This window comes from Coturnix japonica, chromosome Z, assembly GCF_054131305.1.
Source record: "Coturnix japonica strain WE chromosome Z, WE-NBRP24, whole genome shotgun sequence".
Taxonomy (NCBI): Eukaryota; Metazoa; Chordata; class Aves; order Galliformes; family Phasianidae; genus Coturnix; species Coturnix japonica.
Genome location: NC_140702.1, coordinates 49,452,666 through 49,467,431, shown reverse-complemented (window position 1 = coordinate 49,467,431; position 14,766 = coordinate 49,452,666). Strand labels below are relative to the sequence as shown.

The 14,766-nt window shown below is 42.3% G+C and overlaps 2 protein-coding genes across 2 annotated transcripts; both read right to left on the bottom strand.

Annotated features, from left to right (window-relative positions):
* Positions 1-641: 641 nt before the first annotated feature.
* LOC146754002 (uncharacterized) lies at positions 642-5,650 on the bottom strand. The gene has a single exon (XM_085530761.1). It carries the CDS (start codon positions 1,983-1,985, stop codon positions 690-692), a length of 1,296 nt encoding a protein of 431 aa, XP_085386887.1. The 5' UTR covers positions 1,986-5,650; the 3' UTR covers positions 642-689.
* A 423-nt stretch (positions 5,651-6,073) lies between these two features.
* LOC146754001 (putative COBW domain-containing protein 7) lies at positions 6,074-14,751 on the bottom strand. Its single transcript, XM_085530078.1, has 10 exons — positions 14,698-14,751; positions 13,982-14,028; positions 13,266-13,352; positions 12,173-12,217; positions 11,564-11,620; positions 10,222-10,273; positions 9,279-9,347; positions 9,111-9,176; positions 7,485-7,614; positions 6,074-6,880 (listed from the first exon to the last, which is right to left on the bottom strand). The coding sequence occupies exons 1-10, from the start codon at positions 14,749-14,751 to the stop codon at positions 6,807-6,809; spliced, it is 681 nt and encodes a 226-aa protein (XP_085386204.1). The 3' UTR covers positions 6,074-6,806.
* Between the last annotated feature and the right edge of the window lie 15 nt (positions 14,752-14,766).

Below are 14,766 nucleotides of genomic sequence, written 5' to 3'. Positions count from 1 at the left end.
CCTCACAGGAGGGAGACAATCACTTCCCTTCCCCTGCTGGCCACCCCTTTTCTAATTCAGCCCAGGATATGCTTGGCCTTCCAGGCTGCCTAAGAGAACAGAAGCTACGGTCAGATAAGTTGGATTGACCAGAAGCTGCATCAGCAGTGCAAGAACCCTATTCTTTCCATATGCACGGTGTGGCCAGTGCAAGGGAGCTCTTTGGTGGCTGCCTGTGCTGGGAGGGCAACGGACGCTATTCTGCAGCCTTGGTCATCCCTGCTTCATGCTGCTTTCCCCATCCCTATCCCCACAGACCAGGCTGGGATGACTCCTGGATCACAGGCCAAGGTGACCAAAGGACTTGCCTTGCAGCACCTCAATGTGCCAGCCTGCAGAAGGAGCTGACAGGCTGTTCCTGGTGCTGTGGGAGCCTGCAGTCCCCTTGCAGTGTCAGGACTTGGTGCTGTGCCTCCAGATGGGTCACAGAGCCCCAAGCTGCACCCAGGGCACGGCCACAGGGGAGGAGAAGCTCCAGCCACCTTGCCGGGGCTTGTCCTCATCTGCATGTCCTCCTGTGGAACACACAGCTTCCCTCCTGAGCCCATCTCTCCATTCAGTCCCCAGGAAGGCCCTCATAGAGAAAGCTCTTAGGCACTTACTTATTTAGGTATATAGAAAAATTTATTTATAGATAAAGAAATATTTATTTAGGTAGGCTTATTGGGGTAGGTGGTGGTTTTCTCTTCCACTCCCCAGAACGTTACTCTGGTAGTTGGAAAGCCAGTGCCCTTCACTTCGGCGTTCCAGTTGCTTTTGCCTCTGCTCAGGGACTTCTTCGACAGGGTCCGCTGCTTTTGTTTTTTGAGGCCTACCTCAGCCCAAGATGCCATGGATGTTGCAGTCACATACGAGCTGGTAGATTCTTCCTCCTGGGACACTGCAGGCTTCGATGGACTGCCTGAGATAAGGAGGTTCTCACAGCGCTTCAACTTCAGGGAGCGGATGTGCAGCTCCAGGTTCTCGCGTGTCTTATTCAGGAACCGAGCCAGATGGCTGGGGAAGTATCTGTGAACCAGCTGGGATTTTGATGCCATGGTGCCAGCTGGGCGGGTGAGGGACATCCAACGCTGCCGCCACATGGACTTCCGCACTAACTCAGGTAAGTAGTGAAGCTTTATCTCCAGGCATTTTCTGGCCATGTGCATGGAGAGCTTCCCAAAGGTTTTATGACCGAGCTGCAGCTTTGAGATGACAGCATGCGCTTTGCTGACGCACTGGCTCCTGGATTTGATGTCAGTCATGCAAAAGCTTGCACAGTCTGTCTGACAGCTGGCATCCTTTATCTTTGATGTGTTGTCTGAGCCAGGAAGCGCTACGGTAGCTGTGGGATGCTCTTGCTCCTTGTCTGCTGCGTGGCTCGGAGGCAAAGCAATCTCTGCCAACTCCTGGGGGCAGCACTGCTTCTGGGGATGCTCCTGTGCCTCAGCCTGGCCCTGGCTGTGAATCTGAGCCTTCTGCTGGATGGTCTTCCTGGCTTGACCCACATTCCAGGGCAGCAGAATATAGGGGGCGCATGGCACCAGTATGGGGAAATCTCCAGGGCTGGGTACACCACGGTCACTCTTCTGTTTCTTCTTGAGAACATTGCCTGCAGTGCATTTGCCCTTGGCCTGGGTCTGCCCTGGCTTGATGGGCTTGGGCAGGACATGGCTGCATTGTCTTTCCCGTGCCAGCTGATGGGAGATCAAGAGCAATTTGGGCAGGGCGGCCATGCGCACTTCCAGGCTTTTCCAGGCCATATGGACCGTGAGGGCTCTGTAGGTATCAGCGCACCACAGGCATCCAGTGGGGTAGACTGGCATCAGCTTTGCCTGTGCTCTGCTGGCTGCTTTCAAGGAATCCATGTTGCCTTTTCCAGTGCAGCTTTGGATCTCAGCTGAACTGCAGTGTGGAGAGTGTTTATGCAGAATGGCTTCGTGAGAAAGGACATGATGAAATTCCATTAGTTAAATTGTAAGAGAAAGTATGTGACTGGAGGCAGCAGCTGAGGGGAAATCAGGATGTGAAAGACAGGATATGTAGCTAAAGACAGAATATGTATCTAGAGGCAACTACGGCCTAAGGGAAAAACAAGATATGTAGCAATGTATAGACATAGCTGTGAAGAAAAAGTAACTATAAAGCTAACCACAAAGGTCAGATGAAGTAATATGTAACCCACCAATCCTGAGCTTTACTTTTGCAATATGCAAGAGCTTATTACTGACTGTATAAATAAGATGCTGTTACACGTAATAAACGAGACCTGTTGACCATGATAGTATGAGACTCGTCTCCCGCGGTTACTTCCAACACTGCAGCAATGACATGACAGGCTGTTCCGCTCCACCAGCTCCTCCAGATCCTTCCAGGCTGCCTGCAGGAAGTCAGGGCCCAGCACAGGCCTGAGCTCAGGTAGCTCCGACAGCAGCAGCTGCTGGAGCTCCTGGTCAGCCTTACTGCAGCGCCTCCATGGCTTGCAGTGTTTCTTGGCACCTGTAAAACAGGGAAGGTCACTGAGCCACAGGGCAACAGGAGCTCCAGAGATGCTCTGAGCCAGGCACATCCTTTCTAAATAAAACTATTAAAGTTTAAAAGGAACATTGGTGGTGATATATGTGAACCATGAACAGGGCTCAGCTGCTCACAGAGGCTCAGCCCAGCCTGGAGATGGATGCTCCTGGACAGGTCTGGGGCATGGGCTGGCCCTCACAGGACCTACCTGGCTTCAGTGCTGCTGCTCGCTGCCACCATTTCCTCCACCGCAAGCACTGTCTGCCAGCCTGCGGACACACGGACATGGCTCAGTCATGCTCTTGGGTGGTCTCGAAAAACTGCTCCTGACTCCCCCAGCCCCAAATCCCCCAGATGCAAGTCATCCCCACCCTCAAAATATCCCCTACCTGCAGGTTTCCCAGTAAACAGTGACTCCGATGTGATATCAGGACCAGCACAGCGACGCAGAGAGAGACCTCAGCAGGAGCGGGTCAGCTGGACTGACCTGGGATAAAGAAATCGCTGGTCATTGGAGTGGTGAACACAGCCGAGGGCAGGATGGGGTAGAGCACATTTGCTGAAGAACAGGCAATTAGCGGACCCCTCCTGCATATCCTCACTAAGAGAGAGGTTAAGCATTATGCTGCAAGGGTCTGCTGGCTGATGGCATCGTTCAAAGCCAATGGATTTCTGGCTACAGCTGGCACTGCTGTAGCCAGAATATAACAACAATATAACAACGGGCTGCAGATGCAATTTGGAAAGCTATAGGACAAGGAGGCTGGGATGCTTCTCCTTGGGACCCATAGACTTGTGGATGTTCAGATTCCTCAGGTGCTCATGAACCTGATCTTTGCTTACAGTGAGGATGTAGATTCCGAAACCCCCTCCTACCAAATCCAAAGTTTGAGGGCTGTGTGGTGAGCAGTTATCAGAGAAGACCAAGGCAAAAAAAGTTGCTGAGTTCCTCATCCTTCTCCTCGTCTGTTGTACAGGCCTGCGTGTGTCACTGACAAGGGGGATACGCCCTCCTGGATTTTCTTTTTCTGGTTGAGGTACATGTAGAAGAGTTACGTGTTCTTTGTGGCATCCCTTGTGAAGTTCAATTCAAGCAGGGTTTTGGCTTTCCTGAGCCTGTCAACAGGCTCTGACTGATCAGGTGGCCTATAGTAGACACCGCTCACAAGGCTCCCTTTCCTGCCTTGGTCTCTTAACTGTCACCCATATGACTTCTTTAGGGACAGCTCTTCACATTCTGTTCTTTCCTGTGTAGGTAGCAATGCCCACTCCTTCCTTCCTCACCTGTGCCTTCTGAACAGCTTGTAGCCACCAATAGGCACACTCCTAACTTGCAGAATAAAACTCTATAATCCAGAGATGGGTTATAAAGCAGGTATGTTTATTCCAGCGCCGGGTGCAAGGGGGATAGCTCCACCAAACTTGCACCCCGAATTGTAAAATCGTGACACAGATATAGGTACATCTAATACAGAGTCAATGATTTCTTGGAATTCTAATACATAGTCAATAGTTCTTGGAATTCTGATACATATTCAATAGTTCTTTAGCATGCAGACCCCCTCTTGTTCTTATCAGGGGGATGCAACTCCTCTTCTGGTATTTACAATATCTATTCTCCTCCTTGCCTGATGTCGTCCAGTGAGGTCTCACTCCTTATCTGCATCCTCCCTGCTCTCCCAGGCCCCTTGTTTCTTTTACTTGTTACCTTTAAGTTTCCTTATTTCTATAAACTACCTTTAAGTTTCCCTTCCTTGTTTCTGTAAACTACCTTTAACTATCCCCCATTTACCCCCCCTTTATTCCGAATTCCAGCAGAGCATCTGTTTCCTGCTTCACTGTTCACTCCAGTCAAGATAATCATCCCACCAGGTTTTGGTGACAGCAACTATATTGTGGTTTTACAGGAGCACAGTAGCTTCCAGCTCCTCCAGTTTGTTTCCCAAGCTGTGTGCACTGCTGTAGAAGCACTTCAGCTGGGTAGCTGGTCTTCTCACTTTATTAAAGGATAACTCCTTAATTCCTTTTAGGTATTTCCCTTGATTTTCCCCGTTGGCTTCTCCTGTTGCTCCAGCACAGAATCACGGAATCACAGAATCACCAGGACTGGAAAAGACCCATGGGATCGCCCAGTCCAACCATCCACCCATCACCAACAGTTCTCACTAAACCACGTCCCTCAGTACAACTTCTCCCAGGTCTAATTCCTGAAAACTCAGCATGACAGGAGATAAGATCCAGAGGTACTGTGTTTATTCTGGGGTTTAAGGAGACCTGTAAAAAAACAGTAAGTAAAGAGCAGTGGAGGAAACGGTGCTTTGGAAAGGTGATTTCATGTAGGAGATGTTGGGGAGGGTGCAGAGGTCATCAGATCACTGTGATTTGCCTCTGGAACAGCATCTCTGCTTCCTGCCGGGGAAAACATGCAAATTTGTCACGTCGACAGATGCCAAGCACATACCCAGCACACAGCGCTGCTCAAGCACTTTGGTTTTGCAGAGGCTGCTCTTTGTAGATGTCACAGAGTTCTCTTTAGAGCTCACTCCGTGACAGCGGGAACAAACCCGGGCAGAGAAGTAACAAAAGTACCTCCCCTCTCTAACTGCACGGTGCGGCGGCCAGGCCTGGCCCGGCTACGTGTGCTCGGAGAGAGGGGAAAGGAAGGGAGATTGCGATTGGATCTAGGAAGGAAAAATATAAAAAAAAGAACGATCTGAGACCGAACGGCAGTTTAATGAACCCAGTGACACTAAACAACAACGAGAGAGTTTCAACAAGGAGAAAAAAATTAAGTCCCAATCTCATCGGTGGGCTGTGGTAGGGTGGAAGGTACCTCCCCTCCGGTGCTGTCCCCTCCCCCCATGCCCATTTAATGTACCGAAAAAAAAAGCAAAGAGGGGAGGGTAGGGGATCTGGACTATGCTCTCAGCCCCAGGGTTTCCATTCTGGGGTGCTCGTGTGTAAAGCAGGGTGTCAGTCCCTTCCTGTGCAGGATATTCTGTGATTCTTTGATTCTTAACAGTAACACTATCATGAAGTCGTTCTTTTCACCTTGCATTAGTTCCTGGTTTGTGGAAGCTTCTTCAAGCTACCTAATACTTATGACACGATGAATCAGTTCGTCTCTGCTGGTGTCCTGGTTTCAGCTGGACAGAGCTGATTTTCTTTCCAGTGTCTGGTACGATGCTGTTTTGGCTTAAGGAGAAAAACAATGTTGTAGCACAGCAGTATGTCACCTGTTGCTGAGCAGCACCTCGGACTGTCCTGCCAGCAAGGGGCTGCTGCTGACACAAAGAGCTAGAACGGGACAGATCCAGAACCACTGACCTAAAATGGCCAGAGCGACATTCCATAACGTATGAAATCATGTGGAAAAAAAACAAACAGCAGAACTGAGAAGAGAGGCCGGGCTGGACAGCTGCTGTGTGGGGACTGGCTACACATCTTGCTTTCATTTATACAACAGATTTGTTACCGGGGATGGTTGCATGCATTTAAAAATCAAAGAACAAGCGGAAAGCTATGCAAGGAAGTTTAATAGCCAATACTAAATACTTTTTATTGTGATTACATTACTGGCATAAACCAACCTCTGGCAGTGTTCAAGAGGCACAATATAATATAATTGAAATTAAGCTAACGAATCAAGCAAAATAGGAGAGAGAATGAGTCCCAAAACCGAGAGGCCTACTGTAAAACTCTAGGCAAAACGGCTGAAGGCTCCCACACACTCCCCTGAACGACAGAACTCAAAAAACGTCAGTCCAGCCTGGGAGTCAGATAATACAGTGTCCAGGTCCCGTGACTTATCTCTGACCGTGATGTTCTCTGGGAGATGTAGTCTTCTTCTGTAAGTTGTATATTCAGTAAAATTATTTGTGCTTTATAAGATGTTATGATGTGGAATACCGATAGCAAAATTACAAAATTATTAAGCCATGACACTCACATACTGTAATTTATGGCCTCTTTTCCCATACAAAAGAAACAAGTTTCTGCCTATTGGTACTTCTGCAAAGCCAAATGAATTCACTGGCATAAATTAAGCCTAATTCAAGATGCTAGAATCTTTTTGTGTTTAATCTAGACCATAAGAGCCAACCTTTCAACAGTAGGTGAGCTGGGATTCTTAGCAGGGCTCAGGAGTTTAACTGTCCAGTAGACTGGAAGCAGAAAAAGGAACTACTACAACATGGTGTGTCATTCAGTCCTTCTTATCATAAAAACTTGCAGATTTAAGCACAAGACTTCATCCTGTTTATAGTCCAGTGTCAACTGTTTTCATGCTTCTCTGTCACAGTTCCTATGAATACTTCTTTGATGATCTCTTTATTCAGGTTCCTACCTGCAAAGAGAAAAAAGATTAGCTAACTGTATTGTAGAGCGTATTACAAAAATCCATTCCTGCAAGCAGAAGCCTGTAAGGTTTCTCACCAGAGAAGATACTTACTCTACCAATGAGTTAAAATAGTACTTTATCAAAACTAAGCTGCAGGAAACCACACTAATTTTATTTACAAAAACAGATTTCAAGAAATACGCAACTCAGCATTATAAGATTTTCAGAAACGAACCTGACTGTGTATGCTTTAATGACTTCATCATCTTCACAGTTATTGATTATGTGATCAAATACTCAAAGCATTCCCACGAACGTATTAGCAATTATTTGTTTTTAAAATAATCCCCAGTATGCTTACATAATTACTGAATACCTGGTATTTTATTTTATTCAACTACAAAGGACAGCACAGCTGCTCTCAGCTGCTTAAAGAAAGTGCAGGGGGTTTTCATGGACAGAGCATGGACTGGAGGTTACTCAGAACATCATAACTGCAGTTACTCTGACTAGTACGGGGTGGCTGCTTCTCACTGGACAGGTTAACTTGACTGCTGCTGAAAGAAAAAGCTCCTTAAAGTTACAGAAAAAGGCACAAAGTTACTCATACCAATTAAAACGAGTCTATTGGTTCTTTTTTCATCTTCTTTCCATTCTATTGCAGTCTCTTCCAGATCATACAGCTGATGGACACCTTGGACTATCACTTGATGAGATTTGCCTTGAATAGATACGAGTCCCTTACCAGAAAAATAACTGTTAGAGTATATAAACAAACCTTTAAAAACAAAATACTTATGGAGAAAAAAAAAAAAAAGAAGACAATATTACAAAGCAAGGAAAAACCTCGGACAACTATGCAGAGGTTGATCAAAATAACAATGCAACAGAGTCATCTCTTGTAACAACCATTCTTACAATTAATAATTATACTTTGCTATACTCTGCCTTCAGCTTCTCAATTATACTTTGCTATACTCTGCCTTCAGCTTCTCATTTGGACGGTTACCTGGAATATCTGTGCAAATTTAAATGTCATCTCCTACCATGCCACTTTGATTGTATGTATGATATATGTCTCTATGAAAGTCTCATCACCTGTCCAAGATGATGTAAAATAGGCAAAAATGCTGAGTCTGTTCCCACTGAGTTCTCATGCTTAACACTTACACTGTCTTGAAACAGAATCTCTGAATAGCAGAGAAAGAACAAATATCTGTGTGATGAAATGACTAGCAATGGAATTAACAATGGAATACTTTCAAAACTAAGTCCATTAACTCACATGCCAAACGTTGCACTAAAAGAGTTTTCATCACTTGAAAACTGTCTAAAATATCATGTAAATATTACCTTGATCCCAAAGCTCAGTACAACAGAAGCATTCTTCTAATCAGCAGTACAGCTAATGAGTACAACAGACAGCTTGAAGTGCATCAGCACTGCTGGCTTTATGCTGCTGTTGTTCTACTTGTCAAGAAATAAACCTTTCTTCCAGTGAAGTAGAAATAATTACGTTGCTGCCTGTGACACACATATGTTCTCAGGAAACAAATCACAGCACATTTGATTGTTTTCCTTAGACCTTGTCTAATCATACAATCGACTTTTTTATCATTTACTTAGCTTTGTGGTTTAAGGAAAACGAAAGTATATCCTCAAGCATCACCAACGTTCACCTCAGAACTATGCAATGAATCGTACACGGGGATGAATACACTTATGTGTAAATCACATCTTTAAAACTGCAGTCTGATGTAATCAAAAAATTTTAGGTGGACCATAACTAGCATTGTGCTGCATTGTTACACTCAATTAAACTTCTGTTTATTATGCCAATAACTGTAATCATGGACAGAAACCTGTAACTACATCCCTAACTAAGGAGCCATCTAGGTGAAATGGATGAGACCTTTCAGAGCAAAGGAGGGGAAAACAACATCACCTCCTTTCACTTATGTCCTGATCATTAATCCTGTCCCACTCATGTTTGGGACTGCAAGTCTCCCCTTTCACTACACAGCAAGTAGTACTGTGGTTTGCTTCTCTGTCAGATACCTTGAGTGGTCTCATTGGCCAGCAGCTATTTAAGTGTCTCTACATGGATCAATGACAAACTGATGTTCTCTCTTTTGTCTGCTCTTTGACCTGTATGTGGCTGACAATACACTGCAGTTTCTTTCCATTTAAAAAGAGGGAAAGCACAAAACAAAGAGGTTGGAAGTTTCAGGCAAACCTTCAGTCTTATGACATCCATGGTACATCCAGTCCTATCTTTCACATTCTTTTCCCACAGAAGATTCTACAAAGAGGAAAAATGTTTTCACAAACAGAACAGCGTAAGATGATTTTCTACAAAAGGACACAGTGATTTCGCACTTGACTGCGATGTATTCATATTTACCTGTATAAAGAGATTAAGGTTTTCTTCCTTAATACTTCCTAGGACTTCAAGTGTTACTGTCACTATGTCCTGTAAATGGAAAGACACACAAGACAGACAAGATAGACGCTTAAAAGCAGCATTTAGCACAGAACTGCTTATACTTTAAAGGAGTGACAGACCAGACCCTTTCCCCTTCAATTATTTATTAAAAATCAAAACCACAAAACAGACAAAATACTGTATTTTCTCTCTAAATAAAACACAATCACCAAGATAAAAATGCAATTTAAACTGTAATATGCAAGGATTGTTTTATTGCACAGAGCAAGAGAGAAGATTCTACCCTGACATAAATGAAAGCTGGGTTACATATCTGGAAAAACAAAGCATTTCACATTCCTAACCTTCTAGCACACGTCCGGTTATAGGATTTAAATCAAATTTATAGGAAAACCTAATTCACTGTTACAGGTTGATCTGTTGATTTTCTGTGTAAAAACAAAGGGAAGCACTCACAGAATGTGTCTCTCTAACACCTTAATTAATGCAAAGTTGTGAACAGCAACTCCCCAGTATCTACAAACACTGACATCATTTCGACCTACGGGATAAATACCAGTTGTAAGTATAGGGCTCAATTCTCAAATCTCAATTGCTCAATAAAGGCAAATATTGAAAAGAATAGTATTACTTGTCTGTTGTAGTAATGCTCTCCATGTACAAGAACACAGTTTCCAACAAGAGAACTCTTAAGCCATATTTGAAAGCAGAACTCAGTATATACATTTACTATCTATCTCTATCAAAGTACATGGCATTCAGTGTAATATTCCAGAGATCTTAAACATACGATTCTCTACCTGAAACCTTCTGAAAAAATAAGATGATTAGTATGCCATGGTTGCAGTTATCCTGAACTATCTTCTAACAGCGAGACTGAAGCAGTGCTTGCTGTAATTACCTTGTCGAGATGTGCATCTGTTGTCTTCATACTCTCGAATTTTTTCTGCAAGCTGTAAACAAGCAGATGTTGCATTTGCACTGGATGGATGCAGTGTCATTATCTCAAACAAGACCTACACAAACTCTTCAGTACTGCAGACCAAAACTAAAGTGCTGTTATCAAAGTAATTTTCAACTGTTAATTCAGCTTTAATCTCAGAATAGTTATGTTTAATTATGTTTGTTTGATCTTTCAAATGATCTGTGATAGGAAGTCTGCCATAGCTTAACTGCTGGAATTCCACTGTCAATTCTCTAATTTGACTATAGTAATGTACAGAACAATTACGGATTTCCTTTCTAGATTAGGAAAAAAATTCTGACCTATGAGTGATAAAGCAAGGAGTGACCTATTGGATGGTCATTTCTGGTTGGATTAAAGCTGTCCTTGGGCCAAGAGAGTCTGTTATGGTTAGAAACGCTTTGTTCTAACTCAGCTGTCAGTGTCTTACAAGAAAGACTTAGGAGACCCATTTTCACAACAAGGCTAGGAGTACGACCTACTAACTTTTAACCATCATAGAGTAAGTTGCCATGGACTTCTATATACATTTTACACTCTTACATCTTTATAAAACAAAAAAGTAACTTCTGACATCTGTGGGATGATTTGTTGGGCATCACTTTTTGAAACTATGTTAGGAAGTAAAAAATGAACAAAGCCATTGCTTCTAAGAGTAAAATGTGCAGTATAAAATGAAGTGAAATACTATACACCACTTTCTACTTAACTCATTCCCAAAGCTAATTCCCACTGCACACTGTGCAGTGCTTCCTAATTTAAAGCTGAGCCTCTTAGTCATAAAAGAACCAGAGGACATAACAGATCCAGGAACACGCTGAACAACATTTCCAAGGCTTAGGTTGTTGTGGAACTCAGAGTTTCCTGTGAAAACTAAGGTCTCCAGGTCATCACAATGTAAAGCAAGAAAAAAATTAAATCCTCTGAGTTTTAAGAGAACCAGAAAAAAACACTGAGATCTTATTGATTAGTAGTAGTACTAATGGACAACTTAAAGCCTCAACAAGGGAAACGGGGGGAAAACGCCAAACAATCATTTGTGCTTTGGATCTCATTTCATTTTACAAACCCTACAATCTTTTGCTGCATGTATCTCAAGTGGAAAAACATCCTCTTTCTATTACTTCTTACTCTTACTGAGAATTGTAATCAAGTGTCTGAACTAGAACATGGAACAGAAATTCAGATGCAGACTCTGCCTAAATGTAAATGTACCTACTTCATGCGTGTATCTATGCAATGAGCATTACTTTTAATAAAAGTGAACTTATTGCCATACCTGATTCCAGATAGACTGTCAAAAGCATGCAGGTCCAGCACATTGGAAAGATCAACTCTGCACAGATAGGGAGAGAAAGAAAGGTTTGTATTTTCACTGCATGTAAGAATTATGTGTACTGAAGCTTCGATTACTCATTTTTAAACATATAAATAATTGTTCATGTTTGTTGTTTTTTTTTCCTGATCTCTTATTCCAATTCAAAGCACCAGAAGCTAGCCCTATTTTCAGATGTCAGCAGTCAGTGCTATCTACCATGGAGTAAAGCAGCTTTCAGCTGTACAGTGATATGGGAGCATAAAAAGAGAATTTTAGTGAATACACTTAAAAAATAAATTAATACTAAAAATAAAAAACAACCAAACAAACAAAAAAAAAACCCACAAGAATCTGTTTTCTGAAAGATGTGATTTGTATTGGATGCCTAAGTGTTATCTAATTCTCTGATGGGAACAATCGTTCTGTACCTCTTTGAACACAAGCACACATTAAAACACAGTACAGGTAGGTATGCATGCGCACAGCCAACAGATCATAATGAAAGCTTGGTAAAAATAATGTCAGGGGGACAGGATTTGGTACTTGTTGGAATACAGGTTAATCTAATACCTCGACCTTTGTGTCTCCAAAATTTCGACAAGTCCATTTATTGACCTAAAACAAATAGAAAAAAGCAAAATGAGGTGCAAACGCAACTGTAATATATCGATTGAACAATTTAACAATGTAGAGCAATACAAGAAACATAACGACATCTCTCACACTGTTACTAAATGTTTTACAGTCCAAGAGGCATCAAGAAAAAGTTTGCTTTTGTGACATTTTATATCCGAACCAAGGTCAAAATTCACAACTTCTGACAATAAAATATTACTACTGAACATAGCATTTTTCTTCTCCCAGTACAAACTGCAAGGTTAAGAATTCTCAAGAGTCTGAACCACAAATAACGTTGCAAAGTATTTCTCAATATTCCATTTTGTCTGTCAGGGTACTGAGAAAGATGGAACACACCTTTGAACACTGGTTTAATTCAGCCCATTGGTTCTTTTACATCCATGACAATTATTCAGATATCTTCCATACCCCTTTCTATTTGCTAATAAACATGTATGTACTAGCAGACATTGCCCCCCGTAGTTAACTCAGACAAATGGCAACAGCTGCCCAATAGTATAAGAATGTGAGCACTTAAGACAAAGGTCTATTATAAAGCATTTTTTAGGCCTAATTTAGCCAAGGAAACAGTGTGGAGTTGCACCAGAAGAGGGTCAGGTTGGGTATTAGGAAAAGGTTCTTCACCAGAGGGCGGTAGCCATGGAACAGCCCCAAGCAGCCAGAGTTCAAGGAACATTTGGAGAAAGCTCTCAGACATAGAATTGGAATTTTGGGTGGTCCTGAGTAGAGCCAGAGGTTGGAGTCAATGGTCCTTGAAGGTTCCTTCCAACTTAAGAGCATTCTTTGATTCTATTCTATAATTCTACACTTCTGAGCAGGTAACATCAAATCTTACTTAGGCAAGCTGATAAGACTGTGGAAGCACATAAATGCACTGGAAACATCTCCAGAAAGGGGCAGACTCTTTTTCACTGCTTTCTCACTGCTCTTTTTCACTACACGATCTGTTGGAACAATCATGAGATCTAATTTCTAATAACATTTGAGCATGTACAATGTCACGGTTATACCAGAAATTTCATACCTGACAGTTGTTCTGACTTTATTCAATTCTTCCCTTGACACCAAATCCGTTTTATTGACGATTACAAGATCAGCTAATGCAACCTGCCTATGCATTTGGAAAAAGAAAAAAGGAACACCTTGAACAAGCAGTTTTTTGTAAGGCAGAAGCAGTATGTCTCTCATAGCACTGTAAAATTACTAGATTGTTAGTACAGGAAGGCAAACATTAACCAAACCATCAGCCAACTAAAACATCATGGAATGACTACAGTATTAGCTTCTTGAGGTTACTTGTGGCTTGTGCATTTCAGGAGACAAAAGTAGCAGCAGCCAGTGACATGAAAGACAAGCCATGGCCACTGAAATGTTTACAAGCACAGCATCCTGAGGCTTTTTCACTGCTAGCAAAAATGTATAGCTAATGGTGAGGAGACTATACTGAAAACTGTTTTTGTAGCTGAAAGTTGAGCTTCTTTCAACCTGTTATTTGTACTCTATCTGTTGTAGTTTCCATGGAAATAAAGAGGAGGCATTATTTTCAGATCAACCTACTTATTAGAAAATTCATATCTAAGCAGAATGATCAAATGAAGTACAGAGTAATTTTTGTTTTCTACCTTTGTTTAAAAGCAAGGGAGGGGAAAACCTTAGAAAAGAAAAAGAATCAATTTTGAATGATCTTCCGCACAGTGCAGTCACTGACTATGATTAAAAAAGTGGTTTTGATATCCATACCGAGATGCTTCGTTGACAAGGCCTTCTGGCTTCTCCTCTCTCACGTGCTAGACAATAATTAAAACAATTGGATTAAGCATGTTTAAAAAATGCTCAAATTAATTTGCATTTAAACTACGCCAAAATCATTTTACACAATGTATGATTTTCATTCATACCGCTTAAGTTACTACATTGTAAGGAACTGTTTTTATGGCCAACTATAAATGAAAAAGCTAGAAATGAAAAACTATTTCTGCACTTACCAATCCTCACTGTTCTGTAGGTCTGTTCTTTCAGTACACTTTACTTAGATGCTTCTGTTACCTGACATTTTATTCTACTTCCAGGCAACTAAATCATCTGTTAATCCGATCCAGTATGTAGTAGTCCAACCCTCTAACCTCTCCTCCCCGTAGCTGCCATTACAGTCATTCAATTACCTGACTTACAACCTTAAGTCACTTGTTACCACACTCGTGTCAGAGATATGTTCTTACTCCTCCTGCTGCTAGTAATACGGATCAATTACAGTCTCTAAGACAAAATTCTCCCACAAATTCCATAGCAATGCAAAAATTTATTTGAAATACAACCAAGATTCTTGAGTGAAATGATAGAACCTAGAACAAAACTATTGTCGTGAACCTGCTTTAGCAGGATTGGACTTGATGATCCCCAGTTGTCCATTCCAACCCCCACAGTTCTGAGATTCCATGAATCACATGTCAAGTAACCTGACAACTCTTTGCAGAGATGCTGCTGCATTGGTCAGAAGCTGAAAATTGCATGGTTATCAGTTCTTT

Excerpts from the sequence above, each read along its gene's own strand:
- LOC146754002 (XM_085530761.1), bottom strand. The coding sequence starts at position 1,985 with ATGGAATTTCATCATGTCCTTTCTCACGAAGCCATTCTGCATAAACAC.
- LOC146754001 (XM_085530078.1), bottom strand. The coding sequence starts at position 14,751 with ATGCAATTTTCAGCTTCTGACCAATGCAGCAGCATCTCTGCAAAGAGT. Across the intron at positions 9,177-9,278 it reads ACCTTAATCTCTTTATACAG|AATCTTCTGTGGGAAAAGAA; the intron begins GTAAATATGAAT and ends TCCTCTTTGTAG. Across the intron at positions 6,881-7,484 it reads CAATAGACTCGTTTTAATTG|GTAGGAACCTGAATAAAGAG; the intron begins GTATGAGTAACT and ends TTCTCTTTGCAG.